Raw genomic sequence first — 19,235 nt, forward strand, 5'->3', positions numbered from 1 at the left:
TCAGTATATTCTTCAGAGTGCTCAACATTTTGTAGCACCACTGTCATGGTTTTACTGTTGACAACCACCCAAAGCTACCCGAACCTCAGTGATACAAAGGATTTAGTCTTATAGGGTGGAATTCAAATTTCTTAACACTCTGTGGTATCACTCTGCAATGGTCCTCCAATTGAAGGTACTTCACTCACTATGTGAATCTTTTTCCTGCATAACCATTCCACATTCCACATGAACACATAATCAGTGACATAATAATAGACACTATCAATAAGGATTCTCAGCTTCGTCATCTATGAGACTCTCTGCTACTTAAAACATTCTCTTAACCCATTTTTTTGGGGTGTAGCATCTTCCTTGCAACAACATCGGTCCCAGCCTCAGAGAGAACTCTTTGTCTTTTCTACATGTGTTTTTCAGCTCCTGCATTAGCCCCTGAAATGAGATATGTAAGTACACACAGCTTCAACTGCCTACTGTCAAAGTAATGTGGACACAGTACATTAAACTACAGAAATTCTACAGCTGCCAATGTGAACGCCCCTGGAGCAGGCCAGGGATTTTATTGTGCTTTAGTTGGTGCCCAGCTTCCATGTCTAAACATGATATAGTCTCTGTCCTTCTCTTTTCTCTCCTACCCACCATCCCTTCTCATGTCGCATGAACTGAGCAGGAATCAGCACAGCTGGAGGTGAAGCATTGTGGATCTATCTGTTAATGAGCAGCCTGCTGAGGCTGAGGGAAGGCCCCGACATACCAAAAAACCCTGAGCTGCAGCTCCTCTGAGATGTACTTTCTGTGCAGAATTTAACTCCTGCACTGCATACTGAAATTTTTCTTCCTTTCTTTTTTCCTTCCTTACATAGACAGAAGAATATCCTTCACAAACAAGGAAGCTTGCAGCCAAATTTCAAGCCCATCTCTTTGAGCAGAGAAGCTCCAAGTTTCTGCATAAAATGTTTGCAAATTAATCTCCCCCTCAGAAATGGTTGGACAATCTCTGCAGTTCAGAATAAATAAATAAAATGAAACACTTCTCAGGCGACTATTCAACACAGAACATTTCAACCCAAATACTTTGGCAAAAATACAAGAAATCGAAACAGGGTCATCTTCTGGAAAGTGTCCAGCTACTGGCTTCACCTTTAATTAGAGTGCACTGTAACTTTTATCTTCATAAATGGGATGAACTGAGGACATACCTCATTAACAGTTGCCTACTTTGGGTTATTAAACTGGACCTTTGTTCTACAGTATGAGAATTAATCACTTACCTGGCATACTTATGCTTTTTGAGAGGTTCCCTATGTCTTTATGACTCTCTTGTTACTTTAAAAATTTTTGAAAATATCTTTTTTAACATCATAAGAAAAGAGGTAGTGAATAGCTTCCCAAATATAGAACTCTGACAGTATTTGAACTTTTAAATAAGCCACCAGCTATATTAGTGAAAGTAATAACTGTTCAAAGCACTAACTGTATGAATTCTATCATCTGTACATATTGATTTGCTTGTTAACTTTGTATGTATGTTGAATGCAATTTTTGAATAATTTTGTAGAACTAAAATTCCTAATTCTTATCATGACCTAAATCTCTCTCTATCCTAACTTCCGGTTTTAAAACATTATGGTTAGACTTAGATTAAGATGTATGGCAAGCTTCAGATGACTCTTAAAACTGTTTTGCTTTTTCATTAGAAATAATAAAAATTCAAAATGCCACAATAATTTGTAATCTCTGAAGTATGCTCTTTTTAGCACAGAAGTGGGAGAAACAAAGTGTTTCTATACCTGTGCCTTTCATCCTTTTATATCCAAGAGCAAGACAACAAGTACTTCCCTTTCTATTTGAAAAGTCCCCACCCACATGCATGAACATGCTGGTATTATGAAGTATTGCCCAGGACATTAGCATGATTATTGGTAGGGTACTTCCCATTATAAGAACCAAAGTGAGAAGGTTATGGGTGATCCTTCAAGTAATCCTACATGTAAGCAAAATTCCAGCAAAAGCTTTGGGCAAAGGCTAAGAGACATAAGGAACACAAATCTTAAAATGAAAGCTTTTAAGAAGGATGCCAAATTTAATATCTCCCAATTCTGTACTACTAGGATCTTCATACCAGGTTACTGATAAAAAGGAAGAAAAAGGGCTCCTGGCAGCTCTGTAAAATGATGACTGATTGAGAATGGGCTAGTAGATCATCTGATGTTTTCTACTTAATGAAGCATCTTACTGGTGTTGACAGTTCCCACTGAGTGAAAATGACATAATATAAATTTACCAGCAGGATGGTGTTTAGTTAAGTTATCCTGTAGAAATGCACAAAACGGTAAAAGGAACAGATGGAGAGGAGGCAGGGGTTTACCCTCACGCAAGAGAAGAAGAGCTAGCCTTGTAAATAGTTTCCTTCTCATACGGCAAAAAGACCAACCAGCTAAAAGGAGTGTCAGTCTTTCTTAACAGCCTTCCTTCTTCTTTTGATTTGAGAGCAGGAATGGCTGCATCAGTAAACTGTTAAAACAGTATGAAAGCAACTTGAAGGCTCTGGACCCCGATATATTCTGGAGTGCAGTCTTCAAGGGAATCTTGGTGCAGCTCACTCTGGTTAGATGCTCAAGTAAGAAATAAAGAAAGTCAGCTGCAGTCATCAATCCCCAGACTCTGGTTCACCTTCACTTTCTGCATTCCTGACAGCGGACTTCGCACTGCACAAGGTCCCACTACTAACTACTGAAGGCCAGTACCTACTGCAGACCAGTAGGAAATAATAACTCCAATGGGATTAGAAAGAATTTCTGCACCTTGTAGGAATAGGGTATGTATTACTGAAATAAAATGGGAATACTCCAAAGTATTTCTAACAAGTCATCTAAAACTTCCATCTTCACTAAATATCAGAATACAAAACACTCTGCAGGTACATCAGGAACACATCAGAGCTATGCTGGATGTGTTGTAAGGCACATTACACCGCAGCTATTTTCTACAAAACAACAATGTGAATATTTCTGAAATTTCTTAAAATGTGTTGTGAGACTATCCGTAAAGGTTCTCTGAGCCAATAGTGTGCAGAAGTCATATAACCTCATTTTCCATTGATATCTCAAGTATAGGAATGCAAAAAGCAAAAAGGAGCATCAATGTACAGCAAGTAAAGCTCAGCTTTTGCTAAATTATAAATCATGCTGGTTAACTCTTCTGGAAAAAAACACCCTTGTTTATGAACATACAGAGATCTCTAGTACTTAAACTCAAGAGCATATCAAAGTACAGCTCTTGCACCACAGAACACATGCAAAGTGACACAATATGCTAAAAAATCCTACAGGCATTGTAATTTGTTTTCTGAGAAAAGTTCTGTGCCAATTAAGCATTTATTTTTCAGTGAGGTCAAGCCTTTCACCTAATTTTCAGTGAAGATGACTGAGGTACAAAAGAAGGTCAAGTGATTTACCCAAGGTTACCTAGTGAGTCAGAGCAACTCCTGGAATCAGGATTCAGGAACCTCTTGGCTCAACATTCTTTGGTTTAATTACCAGGCCATGAATTCTGCGCAATTCTCTTGCCCTCTCCCTTTCTAACAACAGATTGTCATTTCTTTGTGCATATACTTTTTTTCCAACTTGTGCAAGTACTTGGCTTGTAATTAAGAACAACATATTGATATCAGTCACAGATGGAAATCCTTCTGAAGTAATGAGAATTTTGTGCAACAAATGATGAACCTAAGCAATAATAATTAATGAATTTTTTTTTTTTTTTTTTTTTTTACAAAGCAGCAGCATTTTGAATTACACAGGCTTACAAAAAACAAGCACAGAATGTAAAACTGGCTCTTCCCCTTTCTTCATATTTGAACTTTCCTTCCAGTGTTCTTTTCCTTGACTGCTATCCATTATTTACAAAAGAAAAAAAAATCACTTTCTCCTTTAAATCTACAGCACAAAAGCAGTTTTTAATATTTCTGGCTTAAAAAAATTCCTCAGGCTGAAAGAAACAATAGTCTGAAGTGCAGTTCCTCTTCAGGAGCATACGTAAAAAAAGCCACAATCAGACATTCATACACCAGTCCTGCAGACTTTACACAAAACAAATGTCTACTGAAATGGCTTGTTATAACAGACTTCTGTGGGAGATCACAGATACATAAGCCCAGTCAGACAATTTGCTGACAAAATTCTGTCCAGGCAAAGCAGATTAGGCAATTACAAACTACTGCGTCCACATCAACTCAAATGATCATTAAAAGATGTGGTCCGTAACACATTTGCTATTTTGTGTGCCGTGTACAGGAGAAGTGAAAATTCTAATGAAGAAGTAGGATATGGTGATTCCAATTTCATGCTTGTCCAACTCAGGGTAACTCACAAGGAGTATAATTTGCTGTAGCTCATACTAAATGAATGAACTCCAGGAGAGTAGACAGTGCAAGACTGAATACATTACATTGCCTGCTGTCCATTTCTGGTGTAATTCTGCTTGAAGTATTGTCTGCACAAAAACTACATGATCATATCAGTAGTGTTTATCTGCTAAAGACAAAAGCAATCCCTACTTTAATCTGCAATATGGCAGGGTGGGGGGGTCAGGCACTGCACACAGCCAAAGTGAACTTTTATTGATAACAAGTGTTCTGAAACATTAGGCAAAACCCAGCTTCGTTCTCAATTCCCTCATGGATGCAGAGGTCATGATATACCATTCTACCTACTTCTCTTCATGTTATGATGTTTCATGTTCCACAACAACTTTTCAAAACATAGCGTTGTTTAATTCAATTCTTCATGAGGTCACACACATACAAAGATCAACGCAACTCCTGCTGCTGTGTTTAAGTTGCTTCCTGAAGTCCCTGATTGAGAATTCTGTTCTCAACCCCCTCTCTTCTCTTTCAGGACTGCTTCACATTTGCTAAAAAGACAAAGATCCCTAATCTAGTCAGATTCAGAAGTACAGGGTAGATAAAGAAAAGCTCAAGCATATTTAGAAAACAAGGATTCACATAACCTTTCCCCCTTCTGTGTCTCCATTTTTCCACACAAAGGCCATTGCAAAATGGCTCAGCCTCACTAAAAAATGTTAGTTTTAAGCACCATGTGTGCTGCAGGTAGAAAAATTATGTATTGTATATAACATTATAAGCTAGTCACACTATTGTTAGGTAAGCCAAGTGTTTTTTAGTCAAAATTTTAAGCAGTAAACTTTTGTACAGCTGATGTTTGCATTTTGAAACATCATGTAAAGCTTCTGCCCTACTCCTCAGATTGTTCATCTTTTCTCTTAACTAAAGGGAAGGGCTTAAATCAAGTTCATAAGGGCTTAGTACAAGTGCTCTTGCTAGCAGATGTTTAAATAAAAACTTGAAAAAGGTTCAAAGAGAAGGAATCAAATAATATTCCTGATGTATGTCATCAGAACAGATTTGGATGAATCTAACTCCCTTTTTTTTGTTGTTTTAAGAATGCAACTCTGCCTAATTATGATTACCTGGATATTTGCCCAAAACTTTGTCTGTCATGAAAGAAGCATAATATGAAAGTCAAATATCATTCACCATTTTTTCATGTTCCTATGATATGCTATGCCCTTGGCAATCTATCCCCCTTGAAATGAAAGTCTACAAAAGATTTGTATTTAACAAATCTGAAGCTTGCTGTTATCTGCTTTATCTTGACAGCCTCGAAATCAAAGAGCTACATATTCAGCAATGGCAAAGAAAAGATGACTGTGTATTTAATTACTTTGAGAGCATACAAAGTGAACACATGGTAAAACACGGAATTAGAGGTTTTTTTTTTTTTTTTTTTTTTGGTTTTCCTACATACATCAAAGGCACAACTACTACTTAAGTATCATACACACAGCTCTTGGTTTCAGTTTTTCCTGGAGATGGGTCAGAGTCATGAAGGGTTACACAGGCTACATATATTAGGCATGGCTCTCCTTCTACAGAGGCCTACAACTCTAATGCAAGCTAAGGTTCTGAAAAAATACTTTGAACTCATACAGAATTCAGTCCAATTGTATTTTAATGTATTTCAGTGAACTGTTTTAATAAGGACTCCAGGAGTGATATCTCACCTTTGAAATGGTCTCTTTGCATAAAATAATGCTCTTCAGGAAAGCACTGCACTTTGTTGACAGCATTCATGTTATTTTCATTCTCTAGTGATGGTAGATGCCACAGGATGATGGCAAATTTAAAAAGATTTTCCTTTAAACATATTATTGTCCAGTTTTAGTTTCTGTACTGTTCCTTGATTTTAGGTGTTCAGCTGTGTAATACAGATGGAGAAGTAGTTGGAATAACTTCAGCCATAAGAAATGAGGCTGAGAAGAGAGCTTGAAAAGTCATCTTGTCCATCTCTCTGCCATAAGATAGGATCAACATCCCAAAAACCATGGCTGTTTGGCCAGCTGACTCCTGAGAGCCTCCAGTGATGGAAACTTCACAGCCTCCCCAGGCAATTCATTCCTTTGCTGAACTGTCTTTATGGTTAAATGACTTTGGCTAATGCTTAAAGGAAAGCTCCCTTGCTGCAGTGCAAAGGCTATTACCTCTTGTGTTGTCCCAGGTAGACATGGAGAATGATTTATTATGTACATTTTCACAACAATTATTGAATATATTTGAAGACTGCTTTTATGACTCCCCTTCAGTCTTTCTGGCTCTAAAGTCACATGTAAAAGATAAAGAAAATTAATGACCAAAGGTTTAATTAGTTCCATGTAGCAATTTTAAGCTATAATCTAAAAATAAAATACTTGGAAAGAACATCAGTAAACCATATTACTCAGGAGGATACAAGGAGTAATAGCATGCCAGCGTGATTACACAACAGAGAAATAGGAACTTTGTAAAAAGGTCAAATGAACATTACCACTGAGCAAAAGAGTCAGAGCTTTCTCTATATCTGCTCTTAAAAAAATCCTCAAGATTGATGGAAAGAATAAAGATACATATAATTTAAGTTATTAAACTCATTTAATTTTCACTGAGCTAAATTGGAGTCTTGCCTGCTTATAGACTGCAGGAAGGATGCTTTTGTATTTAAGGAACTAGACTGAAACTCAAGAGGCAAGTTTAATCCCTGTCTTTCCGTAAGACTTCCTTTTGATTCTGGGAAAGTCACCAAATCTCTGTATTGCCTACTGATAAAATGATCAGTAGCTCCACTTCTTTTCTCCTGAACACTTATTTCCTTTTACAGATGATAAACCTTTCAGGCTGGTGGTTTGTGTGCACTGAAACCTTCAGGACTCCAGTATGGGAGGGAATGAAGTCCTTTTGAAGGGTACTGCATGACAAAATACAAAACTGGGCTACTAAAAAAACATTGTAACATATTGCATATATGGGATCACCATGAGAGATGTTAAACGTGACTTGAAATTGATTGACTGTCTTTCGATCATGTATCTGATATCTTCAGGGAAACCACAGACTGGCTTACAATTTAGCATTGTAAAAGCAACAAAATCTCCACTCAAACAGGATACAGTATTAGAGTGAGAAATACATCTAGTCACTTTTGTTTCCTGATAGTTATTTTAATAAGGGAATAGAATAGAATCATAGAATGGTTTGGATTGGAAGGGACCTTTAACATCACCTACTTCCAACCCCATTGCCAAAGGCAGGGACATCTCCCATCAGACCAGGAGTAGCAATATACCAGCCCTGACCTATGAAAACTGTTAAGTAAATGTTGAGATTATGGGCAATGGTGGGTTATTTAATGCTTTTCTCCAGATGTCACTGTGATGCAGGGAGATCCATGAAATAACAAAGCATCATTTTGTTACAGTCCATAGGCTGATGATAAGAAATACTTGGAGAATATCTGTATGCTTTGCCTAAGCTAGTTCTGATACATCTGCAGTGCTATGGAGGCATACCCTGAAGCAGTTGCCTAAAGACACAAAAGACACCTCTGTGCCACAACATGGAGCTGAACTCATGATGTGAGGCAACGGTACAGAATACTACTTTTTGGCAGCAAAGCTACCACTGTCTAAATTGACAATAACATATCCCCAGTGAAAAAAATAACTGTACTTGGATTTACCATTGGCGGTTGAATGCCTTGACTAGGATACGATCTAAAAATTACATTTGTACCTAAAAGATATCCTTACCAGTAGTTTTTTGCTGTAATGTTTTCTGCACTTGACACCAGACAAACGGTTCCAGATTTTACTACACAAAACTAAGACAAGATTCCAGTTCTGTCCCATTGCTCTTCATATACAAGTCTCCACAGACTGTCATCCAACTAGTGTGTTATGAATTTGGCTGTATCTATTTCTTTCTCCGCTTTTGTTTACATTTCTTTAGAGATCTTGCCTGTTGTTGCTGCTCATTCATATTCTCCCCCTCAAAAACTACTGGTCAAAATCCATCTACTTTATTTAAAAGGAATAAAATAAACATCTAATGCATGAATGTGGTAGAAACCAATTGAAGCAGCAGCCTCTGTTCTGCAGCTTTTTGGCTTCCTGTGAATGTATCCACTCTGAACCCTTGGGTTGTGCATCGTCCTGCTTGGCTGAGCTGTAGCTCTATTTACTTTGGTTACCTTCCAGAGAAAGAACATGATCCTCAAAAAAGCTCTTGGAACACTCAGAGAGGAAACAGGAGCATTCAGATCACCTTGAAGTCAAAGTAGGGACACAGTTTTTCTTCAGATCAAGTCTATACTTATGGTGCTGCATCTACTACAGATGCAGACATTAGGTAGAGTTATTTATATTCTGCAGACGGTAACTACAGTATGCCTAATGACTCACCTCATTCTTCCTATTGACAGAAAGGAGCAGCTTAGGCTTTGAGCTGTAAGAATCCTTTCTATCTTTTAGGGCATCTCCTAACCTGCAAAATGAACTCCACTGAGTGCTACACCCTGCCCACAGGACAGGGGAAACTTTAAGATTGCTGGATTGAGGGAAGAAATTTGGTCTCCAAATAAAATAAAACAAAGTTTTCCCTGAAGTGCTTAACTAAAAGGTATCCATGCCACACTTTTATTTTTCATCCTTTTCTGACCTTTAATTTAACCTAAGTATGCACTCAATTTTAGCTGTGTTTTCTTCTCAACATCTCCCAGTTTAGGCCACACACACAAAGGTCATTCTGTGATTTGACACCCTTCCTTTCTTAAAATCTTATGGTAAGAAGGAAAAAAGGGATGTTATTTGAAACAACCTCAAACTGGAGTTATTTGGTCCATTAGGGTACTTATTTAACCAACTGCTTCAAACTGCGCTTTTTTACATTGAAAATTATAGCTTTTATGGATTTCTGTAAACTTTTAGGTATGAAAATGGCTGTTTTTCAACAAAGTGCTTCTAGATCACTAAAAATAATTCACCTGTGTTTACATTTCCTTTGAGTGGAATTCAAGGTAACAATACGTATTCCTCAGCTCTATCGTAACCGATCTATGTTCTTTCATTTTTAACATATTTGCACATGTATCTATTGTTGATAGAATGGCAGTCAAGACACTTTGCCCACTGCCTTGCACAACAGGTATATACCAACACTGCCATCCCAAGGAAGTCCTTCACTCAGATTCCAAACTCACCTATGCCCAGAAACCATCAGCAGTAGATATCACTTTGGGATGTCAGATGATAGAAGAGTACTCCAGGAGACTGGTCTTTGAGTGGTGTATTAACTTTGCCAGTCTTTTTGTCCCATTTGTGATGGGTTATTAGCTTTATAGAATCCAGGTATGATACTACTGCACACATCTGTTTTTAAGCTGTATTTGATATGCTGCTGTTTGTTTCTAGTAATTTCAGATTGCTTCTTCTCTTATTAACAAACCATTTTGTTTATTAAAATAAAATTTCTGGTTTGGGGATTCATTCTATCATAATATCTTATGCTTTCATTCAACACATGAACTCCATCCATCCACGGCTGACTTCGTTTCTTTGTGGCACTGTAAAAGCTCCAGGCTTAGGCTCACTAATGGTTGAATGATCTGGACGTTAACGTGCCAGCTGATTTTTCATACTTGGTGACCTGCGGTTGCTGAGCCAGGTATATATCAGGCACAGAACTCTTAGGCTCTACCTGCTAGTTACTTGAAAATTGAACTACTGCAATGATACTCCCAAAGCAAACTTTACTTTGGTTTGGCAAAAGGTACAAGGCAATTCAGAAATTGGCTCCCTCTGAAAGTTCTCTTTTCCTTGTTATTTCCTTCCAAGAATGTTAAAAAAAAGAGAAAAAAAAAAAAGAATGTTCTCCCCTTTTAAATTGCTGTTCACTCACGAAAGTGAATAGCCTTCATACTGAATGTATTTCTAGTGAACACAGGTCATGAAATATTAGAAGGTTAAAAATAGTCAAGATGGCAGCAGTCTCCCTCAAGGAATATATCATGCCAGATGTAATGTCCCAGAATACAAACTTTCTTCTGTCACAAATTCTATCTTAGATCTTTCTCAAGTGTGTGAGTGACACTCCTATGTGAAACTGCTGTCTACTAAAGCAGAGACTAAACCAAGTCGAACAGTTTTTTGAACAAATTATTAACACTTACATACTATTTCACTTGGGATTCGCATTAGTACTACATTTTACCATAAAAGTAGCATTTCAATACTCCTAGAAAAAGATTATGTTCTTTTCCACAAAAACCTTCTCTGCAAGCAGTACATTGTTCCATGTAAAGTTTCATAACAATACAACATGCAAGTAGTTCAAAAAGGTGAGTTGTTTTCCATCGCGTATACACGAAATGCGTGCAAAATATAATAGATAAACCAACCACCTTCTCAGGAGGGACATGTATTGACATTTTTGGACAGTAGCAGCAGCCTTTGAATTTTCACTTCGACTGCTGCTTAAAAACTGTCAGAAAGGAAACACCTACTGTGCGCCTTCACTTGCCTTCTGATCCCTTATTAGTTAACCCTGAAGTGCATATGTATACAGCCTTAATCCCCAAGTGAATATCTGGACCAAGGGAAATCTGGAATTAATTGCGAAGTATTTTGGTTACTAATGCAGCTGTTACAAGTGTTTGATTTGGCAAGCGAACAGAAAAGGCACTGCATACCAATTTCGTGAGCCACTGTAAAAGCTGCATGGAGGCCGTCATCTTCAATCACTGCACAGCTGCGCTCAGGAGAGCATATGGTCCCAACGTCTGCCATTCCCAGAGTATCACATGAATGATGCCCACATAAATCCTGTCCAGGAAGGAAAAAAAAAATCATTAAAATAAATTTTTACACCCATAAGTAACAACAGGCTAAAGCCACCAGTCCTTTGCAAACAGCAGAACCTGGATAAAAACAGTCATATAAGCTTACATCTAAAGATCTCAATGCAGTTTGAAAGCATGATTATCCAATCTCTGCTAAAGTCACTGGGAGAATTTTCACTGAATTTAATTAATCTCCAACTAACTGTTGTTATTTAAATTTGTATTTCTGCAGTACATGCAGACACTCAAAGTTGCACTGAACTAGTATACAAAACACATGCCATAGAAACATTTCTGAAGAAGTAAAATATATTTATATCCAAATATATTTATTTACTAAAGGTGAAAACAAACACACTGATAAAGCACCACATTCCTAATCATTTCTTGAATTACAGATTGCCTTTCTATTCAAAAGGCAAATCTACTTGTACCTAAATAAATGAGATTGTTATATATTAAACCTCATGTCGCACCCACCCAGTAGTACGATGACTAATAATGTGTATTACCCAATATACCAAGTATTTTAGCAATTCTCAGAGGTTGCTTAAGGAGTCAAGGACAGAACAGAGTGTAAAATCCCCTTGATTCCTAGTTCAAATAGTGCAATAACTAGGTCACATGCTAGCACTAGGTTTTTTTTTCTATTCCAGGATGCTACTAGTACCAGCACCACTACTACTACTAAAAAATGAAGCTTTGGTCAGACATGGTTTTTTTAGTTGAGAATGAAAAATTTGGGACCATGCCATTTGGAACACTCTTAAGATTATTAATTGTGATTGAGTGAAAACATCATTTTCAAGGCAGTATTATCAATTGCTACTATCAAAATGATCAGAGTTCTATTTTTTTTTCCTTCATTTTTAAGCATCCCTTCTTCCCTCCAGATCTCCTTTATAAATAACTTAAATGTTTCATAATGAATCCATTCTGTAGTGCTTATGATCTAGGGTCTAATCAGAAAGGAAGATGCAGTATTTAAATTCCTATTACTTTTCTTGTGTTAATTTCTATTTATCCATTTATGCACCTCTTCTGAGTACTGCCCTTTCAATCTAACAGTACATTTTACACAGGGTAGTTTAAAGTGGTTTACCTACAGCAGCACAGATCAGGTAACAAAACTCAGAAAATGCATGGCATTGTACCAGTATAAATACCTTTTAAAAGTGATATAATTGATCTAAATAAATGACTGTAAGTTATATAGGAAGTTATACTAGATCCATTTTAACTGGATCCACACAAGCAGTTGAACTGAAATTCTTACACAAATACAGAAAAGCACATAAATGAAACAGAAAGTTGCTTAGTGAAGAAGGTCTGAACTACCTTCATGTTGGTAGTGCCAAGAATGGTATAAAATACACTAATTGAGACCTCGTCTGTACATGCAGATTCTGTGCCATTTGGTCCTCTCTTATGCCTGTGGTGCTTTTATCAGTTAGATGCTTACATAAGTATTCCTCCCAGTATGATACAATTATACCAGCATCCATATGCCTCACGCATAAACTGCATGATTTATTTTCGTTTGCATACAAGAAGAAGCTAAGTCAGTGATATGGCCATGGAGCTGTAACAGCAGACACAATCATATCTCAAAATGATTATTCAGATTTGACAACACAAGTGTAATTAAAATAACACAGTCTTTCCAAACAGGCAGACTCATAAGCTTCCTTAGAGCTACTTCTGATGGGATCTCTGGATTTTGAAAAATTATAACCAGGATGTTAACGATAAGTATCCGTTCTGACTTTTGGTTGGTTAGTAATACCATCCTAAAAATCTCCTAAGCTGTGCATTATGCCACCTTCATTAAACATCGGAAAATAGCTATGCACATACACAGGCACGAAAGGAAATAGCAATGTTTGGTTACCTTTCATACGTTATGTGTTACTGACATTACACCACATTACACGCCCCAGTTTTCCTGTGAATTCCAGTCATTTCATCAGGTTGTTGTTCCTCCATTACCACAATTTCCCAGAGTATGACATATATTCAAACATCTCAACATCTTACTAGTAGCCTTCAAGGTTATTTGCATAACAGCTGTCTAGACATAACAAAACAGGCTCTATGCTTTCTTTAGAAATAACAGCTTTGGGTCAGATAAACCTCTTGATGGACTTTATTACTTAAAGGTCACCCTAGAATATCCTGCTTACTAGCTAGCTCCGTCAACACCCCACAGGCAGTTGGTAAACACTTGCCCCCAGGTAGAGGTAAGGTGGTAGTGTGGGACCAGAGATTCCCGTAAGATAAAAGAGAGGAGAGCAATTGCACTGTGGAGAGAAAGCAGAGGATTGATACAGCACAACTGCATTTCCAGCAGCTGGCTAAGTCACCACATCTGGAGGGCTCCCCAGCAGACTGGGCAAGATGACATGGGGAGTCATGCTGCCAGCTACTGAATTTCAGTTGGGCAGTAGTGGAGCAGGGCTGTAAATGGTCTTGGGACAGGAAATATTTTCTGGTATTAGCTTATTTGCATGAAGTTGTTATTCATAGAGTCACAGAGGGATATTAACAGTCATTGGAGGGATGTCTACAGGTTGTCCATCTGCTACTAAAGCAGTCTGTGCACTGACCAAGCTCTGAACAGAGAATACACACAGAGCCTTCTGGTTTTCACTGCTGTGCTCAGTCCTCAGTAATTGCATGAGGATGACTTTTGTAAGCTAGTATGTCCACAACCAGGCAGATTACTCAGGGTGTGGCTCCATTATGTCCTCAATTCTTATCTTAATTTCTCTTGCCCACATATGATTTACAATATTTCTTCTCACAGCATCTCATGCTATATATTACAGACACAACTGAAGTGGCATCTCTGAGATAAATATTCTGAAAATTTTGCTATCAGATGTTTTCCTCCTTAACTCATCACTTCCTAGTTAACTTCCTTATCCCACAGCACAACTTTCAGTGATGTGACAAAGACCACACCTGTTAATACTTTCAATCTTTTACATCTTTATGGCAAATTTTCCTTCGACTTAGAGTTTCTCTAGCCATACTGGCCTTACTGGATGATTTGTTAACAGCATTGATATCTACATTTTTATTTTCCCAAGCAGTTTTGGAAAGCAGTCACAGACTTTTCCAAAGTAAAATTTTTGGGAGTACATTAAAAGTTCTTATTTCCCTAGAACGTAGTATATTTTTTTTTTTTTTTTTTTAAAAAAAAGGCCTTGATGCAATTTAAAAAAAATCTGCTTGGATTCCCCTCAATTTTTCAAACTCCTGAAGTCTCATGATACTTAAGATCAATTTCTAACAACTATTTTGCTGTGGTGTAGCTTTCATTTTAAAAGTCAGTCTCTTTTTCAGATCTGTACACTCATTTAATTGCCTCCAAGCAGAAGAAACTTCTAAGAATATGTGTTTCTTGATATTTCTGAAGAAAGAATGCAGCATCTGGCCTTTCATCTAGATTATAGAAGTTTCAAAATGGAAGAAGGAACAGAAAATGCGTTTGCTACATAGGAGACAATAGATGTTAAGCCTTAAGCTTTGGCAAAGGAACAACAGGAAAAATGAGCTGTACATCATAAGACCAGTAGTTAATTAGACAGCTTATTAAAGGCCAAGTTTTCCTGGCATTCGTAAGTATATCAAGAGCAGCTGGCTGTTGGCCAGATATACATAGCATTGTAGTGAATGAAGATAACTCTAGTGGCTTCCTGCTTGAAGTAGTTAATTTATTTTACCTGAAAATCTTTGATTTATGCGGTAAGGTTAAAAATGAGAATAAACTGTTAAGTGAAACCTGATAGCAGACCAGAGACTATGGACTGGATCCAAAACAGTATTTAAGAAACAGTGTAGACTGTTTGGTAGAATGTAAATGTAGAAGAACAAAACCAACCTGTGTCCCCTGGTCTTTGTGTTATCTATCCTGCAAAGGGCTTGTAGTTTGTGACTTTACAGACTCCAAAGTAAAACAGCTTTACAGCCCTGAGCAGCTTAGCATTTAGCTTACACTGAAGTACAGACATTTAGTGTTTCTCAATCTTTGTCCCTGTGGGAACTCAAGTCTACACATATTCTCAGATCAGATCTAAGAGACACCAGCAGGACTGGACTTAGTTGCACATCACCATGTTTTGAAATCACAGCTTTTACATCACTATGTTTGTTTGCTTGCTTTTCTGGTTTCATTACAATGGTCCAGCAAAGCCTTTGCCCGAAAGTTTCAACTTCAAATTCCTTTGAAGGATGAGGATACTTAGAAATATGTTTTTTAAGAAAGTGCCCTAAGTGGCAGACTATAGCCTACAATGAAGGCATGCACGTGGCTGTTTGTGCAGGGAGCTGGGGCTCCCTCCCGTTGCAGCCCATGTGCCAAAGGTTTCCATAGCCCAGACTGCAGTTAGTGCTTACAGCACCTGATGAAGGGACTTATTTTTGGTTGCTGTTCCTCAGTCTGCTTCTGTTATTTCACATTTAACAGCCTTTCAGTAAATTACGGAAACACTTTTCTGTATGCTTTGGGAGAACAGGCTTTCTTGCTCTAAGCAGCGCACTCCGGTCAGCAGCTTCAGGTCATGATTTCTCTCCTTCTCACCACATGTATCTTGAATTACTTGCTAAATAGTGACATAGCTTTGGTCAGAGAGGTGGAAAGTTTCCTTAACACCTGGAACAGCTTACAACCTACTGGTTAAGGACCTCTCCTGGGAGATGGGTGATGTAGGCCTAAAATCCCTCAAGCAGAGGAAGGAATTAAACACAGCTTTCCAACTTCCTGCACAAACGTTCTCACTGCAGGTCTGTAAAAGGAGGGTGGGGTTGCAACTTACTCAGGACCCACAAATCCATCCTTCTGCTCTCAACCCTGGAAAGTGGGTGGAAGTTTATTAACATCACAGCAACACAGAACACTTGGAGACAAACATTAATATAAAGGAGATAGAAAGATTAAAGCTCATTGAAACAGAAAGGATTACCAATATCACCCAAGGAGTGTGTGACATCCAGAAGGCAAAAGGAGTACAAGATTGGAATTGATGTACCTCAAAGTGTGTACTGGAAACAAGGGCTAACTGGTGAAAAAAATAATGAGGGAATGGTCTATTTTACCCTTCAGCTGATATTATGACAATTAGAAAGAGAGACTGTATGTGCCAAAAATGGTGCAATGCTGCTCTGGAGAAAGCCTGTGAAAAGTCCTGCTCCTGAAAAACTGCTAAGTCTTGCTGGTGTGGATGTCCAGGTAAGGGCATCAGGACAAAGCCTAGCCATCGCTGTGAAGGAAAAAAGGACTCCAGCTAGACCCACTGAGATATTGCTTCGCCCTCTCTAACACATTTTGAGAGGAAAAACAAAGTCTGGTTAACTTTTGAGAGAAAAAGGAGTGGTGATACCTGCCTTTTTTACCAAACCAAAGTAGTTCTACCTAAAAATGGAGGTCACCTTCCTTTCAGGTTACTATGTTAAAGTCAGAAATAAGTCAGGGGTATTTGAATCTCAAACACAATGAATTGTCTTTCTGAATTCTAGATAAGGAGAAATTCAAGAAGATTCGATGTTTTGGTGATGTCCTGTTGGGAGCTCCTCGTGGGAGTGGTTACTTAGACATGCTCTTACTCTTCCCTTGTATGACACAGGGACCCTAAGCTGTCTTAGGACAGCTCTGCAGTGAAGCATTAGAAATGAGTCTAAATTGGACTTAAGCCTTTGTGATATTAATGGACAAAGTAACAAAACTTCTTTTACTCCTAAAATATACAAAGAAAATGCAGCGGCATTATGTAAAACACAGATTATTAAAAAGCAACAACAACAACAAAATGCACATAAATCTTTTGGATTCTGCACAGGGAAGGGAAGGGCAAACAAAATTTCAGTTTGTGACTGGTGAGCAGGGATAAATGTTTGATTTAACTTGCCTATCCCATAGATCTTTCGCATGAAAACTCCAGACAGTCTCTGTAGATTAGCATGAATCATACTACTCCTTCCCCTCAAATAATGCCCCACTTTACTTTCTCCTGAGACATCAACTAAATATATTAGATTTGCAACAAAAATGGTTAAAAACCTACAGAACTGGTAGACATATCACATCATAACTTCTTCAAAGTAATAATAATAAACGTTAATGAAATATATTTTATTGACAATTGTTACGGTGACCTCTTTTACAGACTAAGAATTCTGAGGAGATGATTTTATATATATATAGAGAGAGAAAGAGACAGAGAGAGAGAGAAGTAGAGCCAAAGAAAGCATGTGCTCCACTCAATGAAATAAACGTCTACTGAGTTGAGGTAATCCAAAGCTCACTGTTAAATTTCAACAGCACTGTCAGATTGACAGTTAAACTAAATCACACACATAAGATCCATGTAATTACTGTGTGGAAAAAGGCAGGACGGTAGCCTTTGGCCCCATTGTGAACTTCTTTTTAGAGTCAGGTTTGCTGGTACTATTGTGGATGATGCTAGCAAGCACTTAGGAAAGTGTTTGTTCTTGGTGCCTACATCTACTGTGAGAAATATCTTTTTACTTTATTTTTAATTTTCACTTGATTCAGAGTAGGAGGAAAGGAAAGGAAGAGAACTGGATTTTGTCCAAATGCACTCAATAGTTCACTTGAAATTTAACTAAGGGTCACTAATGAAATAGATTGGATGAATTCTCAAGGATAATTACAGAGCAGGCAAGATCTCAGAAAAGAACAGTCTGAGTTCAAGCACAGTTTGCAAGACACAACAAATATGTTTTCGTGCTGTGACAAATAACCTGGCACATATTTGCTGCACTGATAAAAACCTGAAGACTGAAGATAACTTGCTTCCAGCTTCAGAGAACTGTTAATGAGAACATCTGAAGCAGATGAAATTTGCTGCTGACTTCACAGACTTGGAAAACAAAGTGAGCTAATATATGAGGGTACAGAGCTTATGAGCTCTTTTTCCTTCCCATCACACAGCTGCACCTGTACCACAAAGCAGAGGGGGGTCTCACCTGGCCACCAGATGATCGAGTCATAGCATCTCCACTGTGTGGAAGATGCTCTGAAGATGCATGTGACCTAAGGATTTACAGCTGCTGTCAGGGACTCAACCACAAAGCAGGATCCATGTACTCTCTTGGCTGTCAAGGCCAAACCGCTTTAACAAGAACTTTCATGGTATTTATTGTGGTTTAACCCAGCAGGTGGCTCAGCACCACAAAGTTGTTGTTCACTCCCCGCCTTCTCAATGGGTAAAGGAAGAGAGTCAGAAAAGAAAAGTGGAATTTACGGGTTGAGATAAAACTACTTACTAAGATAGAAAAAAGGAAAATAGTAATGACTATACATATATATAGGAATGTATATAACAAGCGATGTGCAAGCAACCACTCGCCACCCCCTGATAAATGCCCAGCTAGCTCCTGGAGCTGCGAAAGAAATATCAGCTCTCATTCACTTCAAAACTCTTTCTGCATAATGTCATAAAGATATGGAATATTCCTTTGGCCAGTTGAAGTCAGTTATCCTAATTCTGTTCCCTCCCAGTTCCTTGGGCCCTTTACTGAGAATGGCCTTGGTTCTGTACAACACTGCTTAACAGCAACTATAAACATCAGTGTGTTATCATCATTGTTTTTCTACTAGAGCCAAAACATTGCATCATACCAGACACTCTCTATTCCATCCCAGCTGAAACTAAGATGCCTTTCTATTACATCTTGGTACCGATAAGTCAGACCCCTCATACTTGATACTTTGGGGAATTCAAAATAATCGCTATGGAATCCAACTGAATTTCTGCAATATTTAGTGACAGATAATTTCTGTATTTATTGATGTTTCTAGGTGTAACAGCAACCAGACCTGTTATAGTAGCTTTTCTGGTAGTCACACCTGGGATTCACTGCTAAGGGATAGAGTTATGCTGCCCTTACCCCCGTTGATAGCAATACAGAGCATCAAGACATTATCTGTATCACCCCAGATGGAACTCAGGTATATATTTATTTACTATTTATTTTGCTCTG

General features: G+C 38.0%; 1 protein-coding gene across 1 annotated transcript in view; it reads right to left on the bottom strand.

The window, feature by feature from the left end:
* ADAMTS5 (ADAM metallopeptidase with thrombospondin type 1 motif 5) overlaps positions 1–19,235 on the bottom strand; it is a 46,780-nt gene that overhangs the window by 23,089 nt on the left and 4,456 nt on the right. Inside the window, exon 2 of the mRNA XM_010722791.4 lies at positions 11,079–11,211. Within this exon, the coding sequence (XP_010721093.3) occupies positions 11,079–11,211 (133 nt within the window). The remainder of the gene's footprint in view (positions 1–11,078; positions 11,212–19,235) is intronic.

The sequence above is a fragment of the Meleagris gallopavo genome, chromosome 1, assembly GCF_905368555.1.
Source record: "Meleagris gallopavo chromosome 1, MGAL_WU_HG_1.1, whole genome shotgun sequence".
NCBI lineage: Eukaryota > Metazoa > Chordata > Aves > Galliformes > Phasianidae > Meleagris > Meleagris gallopavo.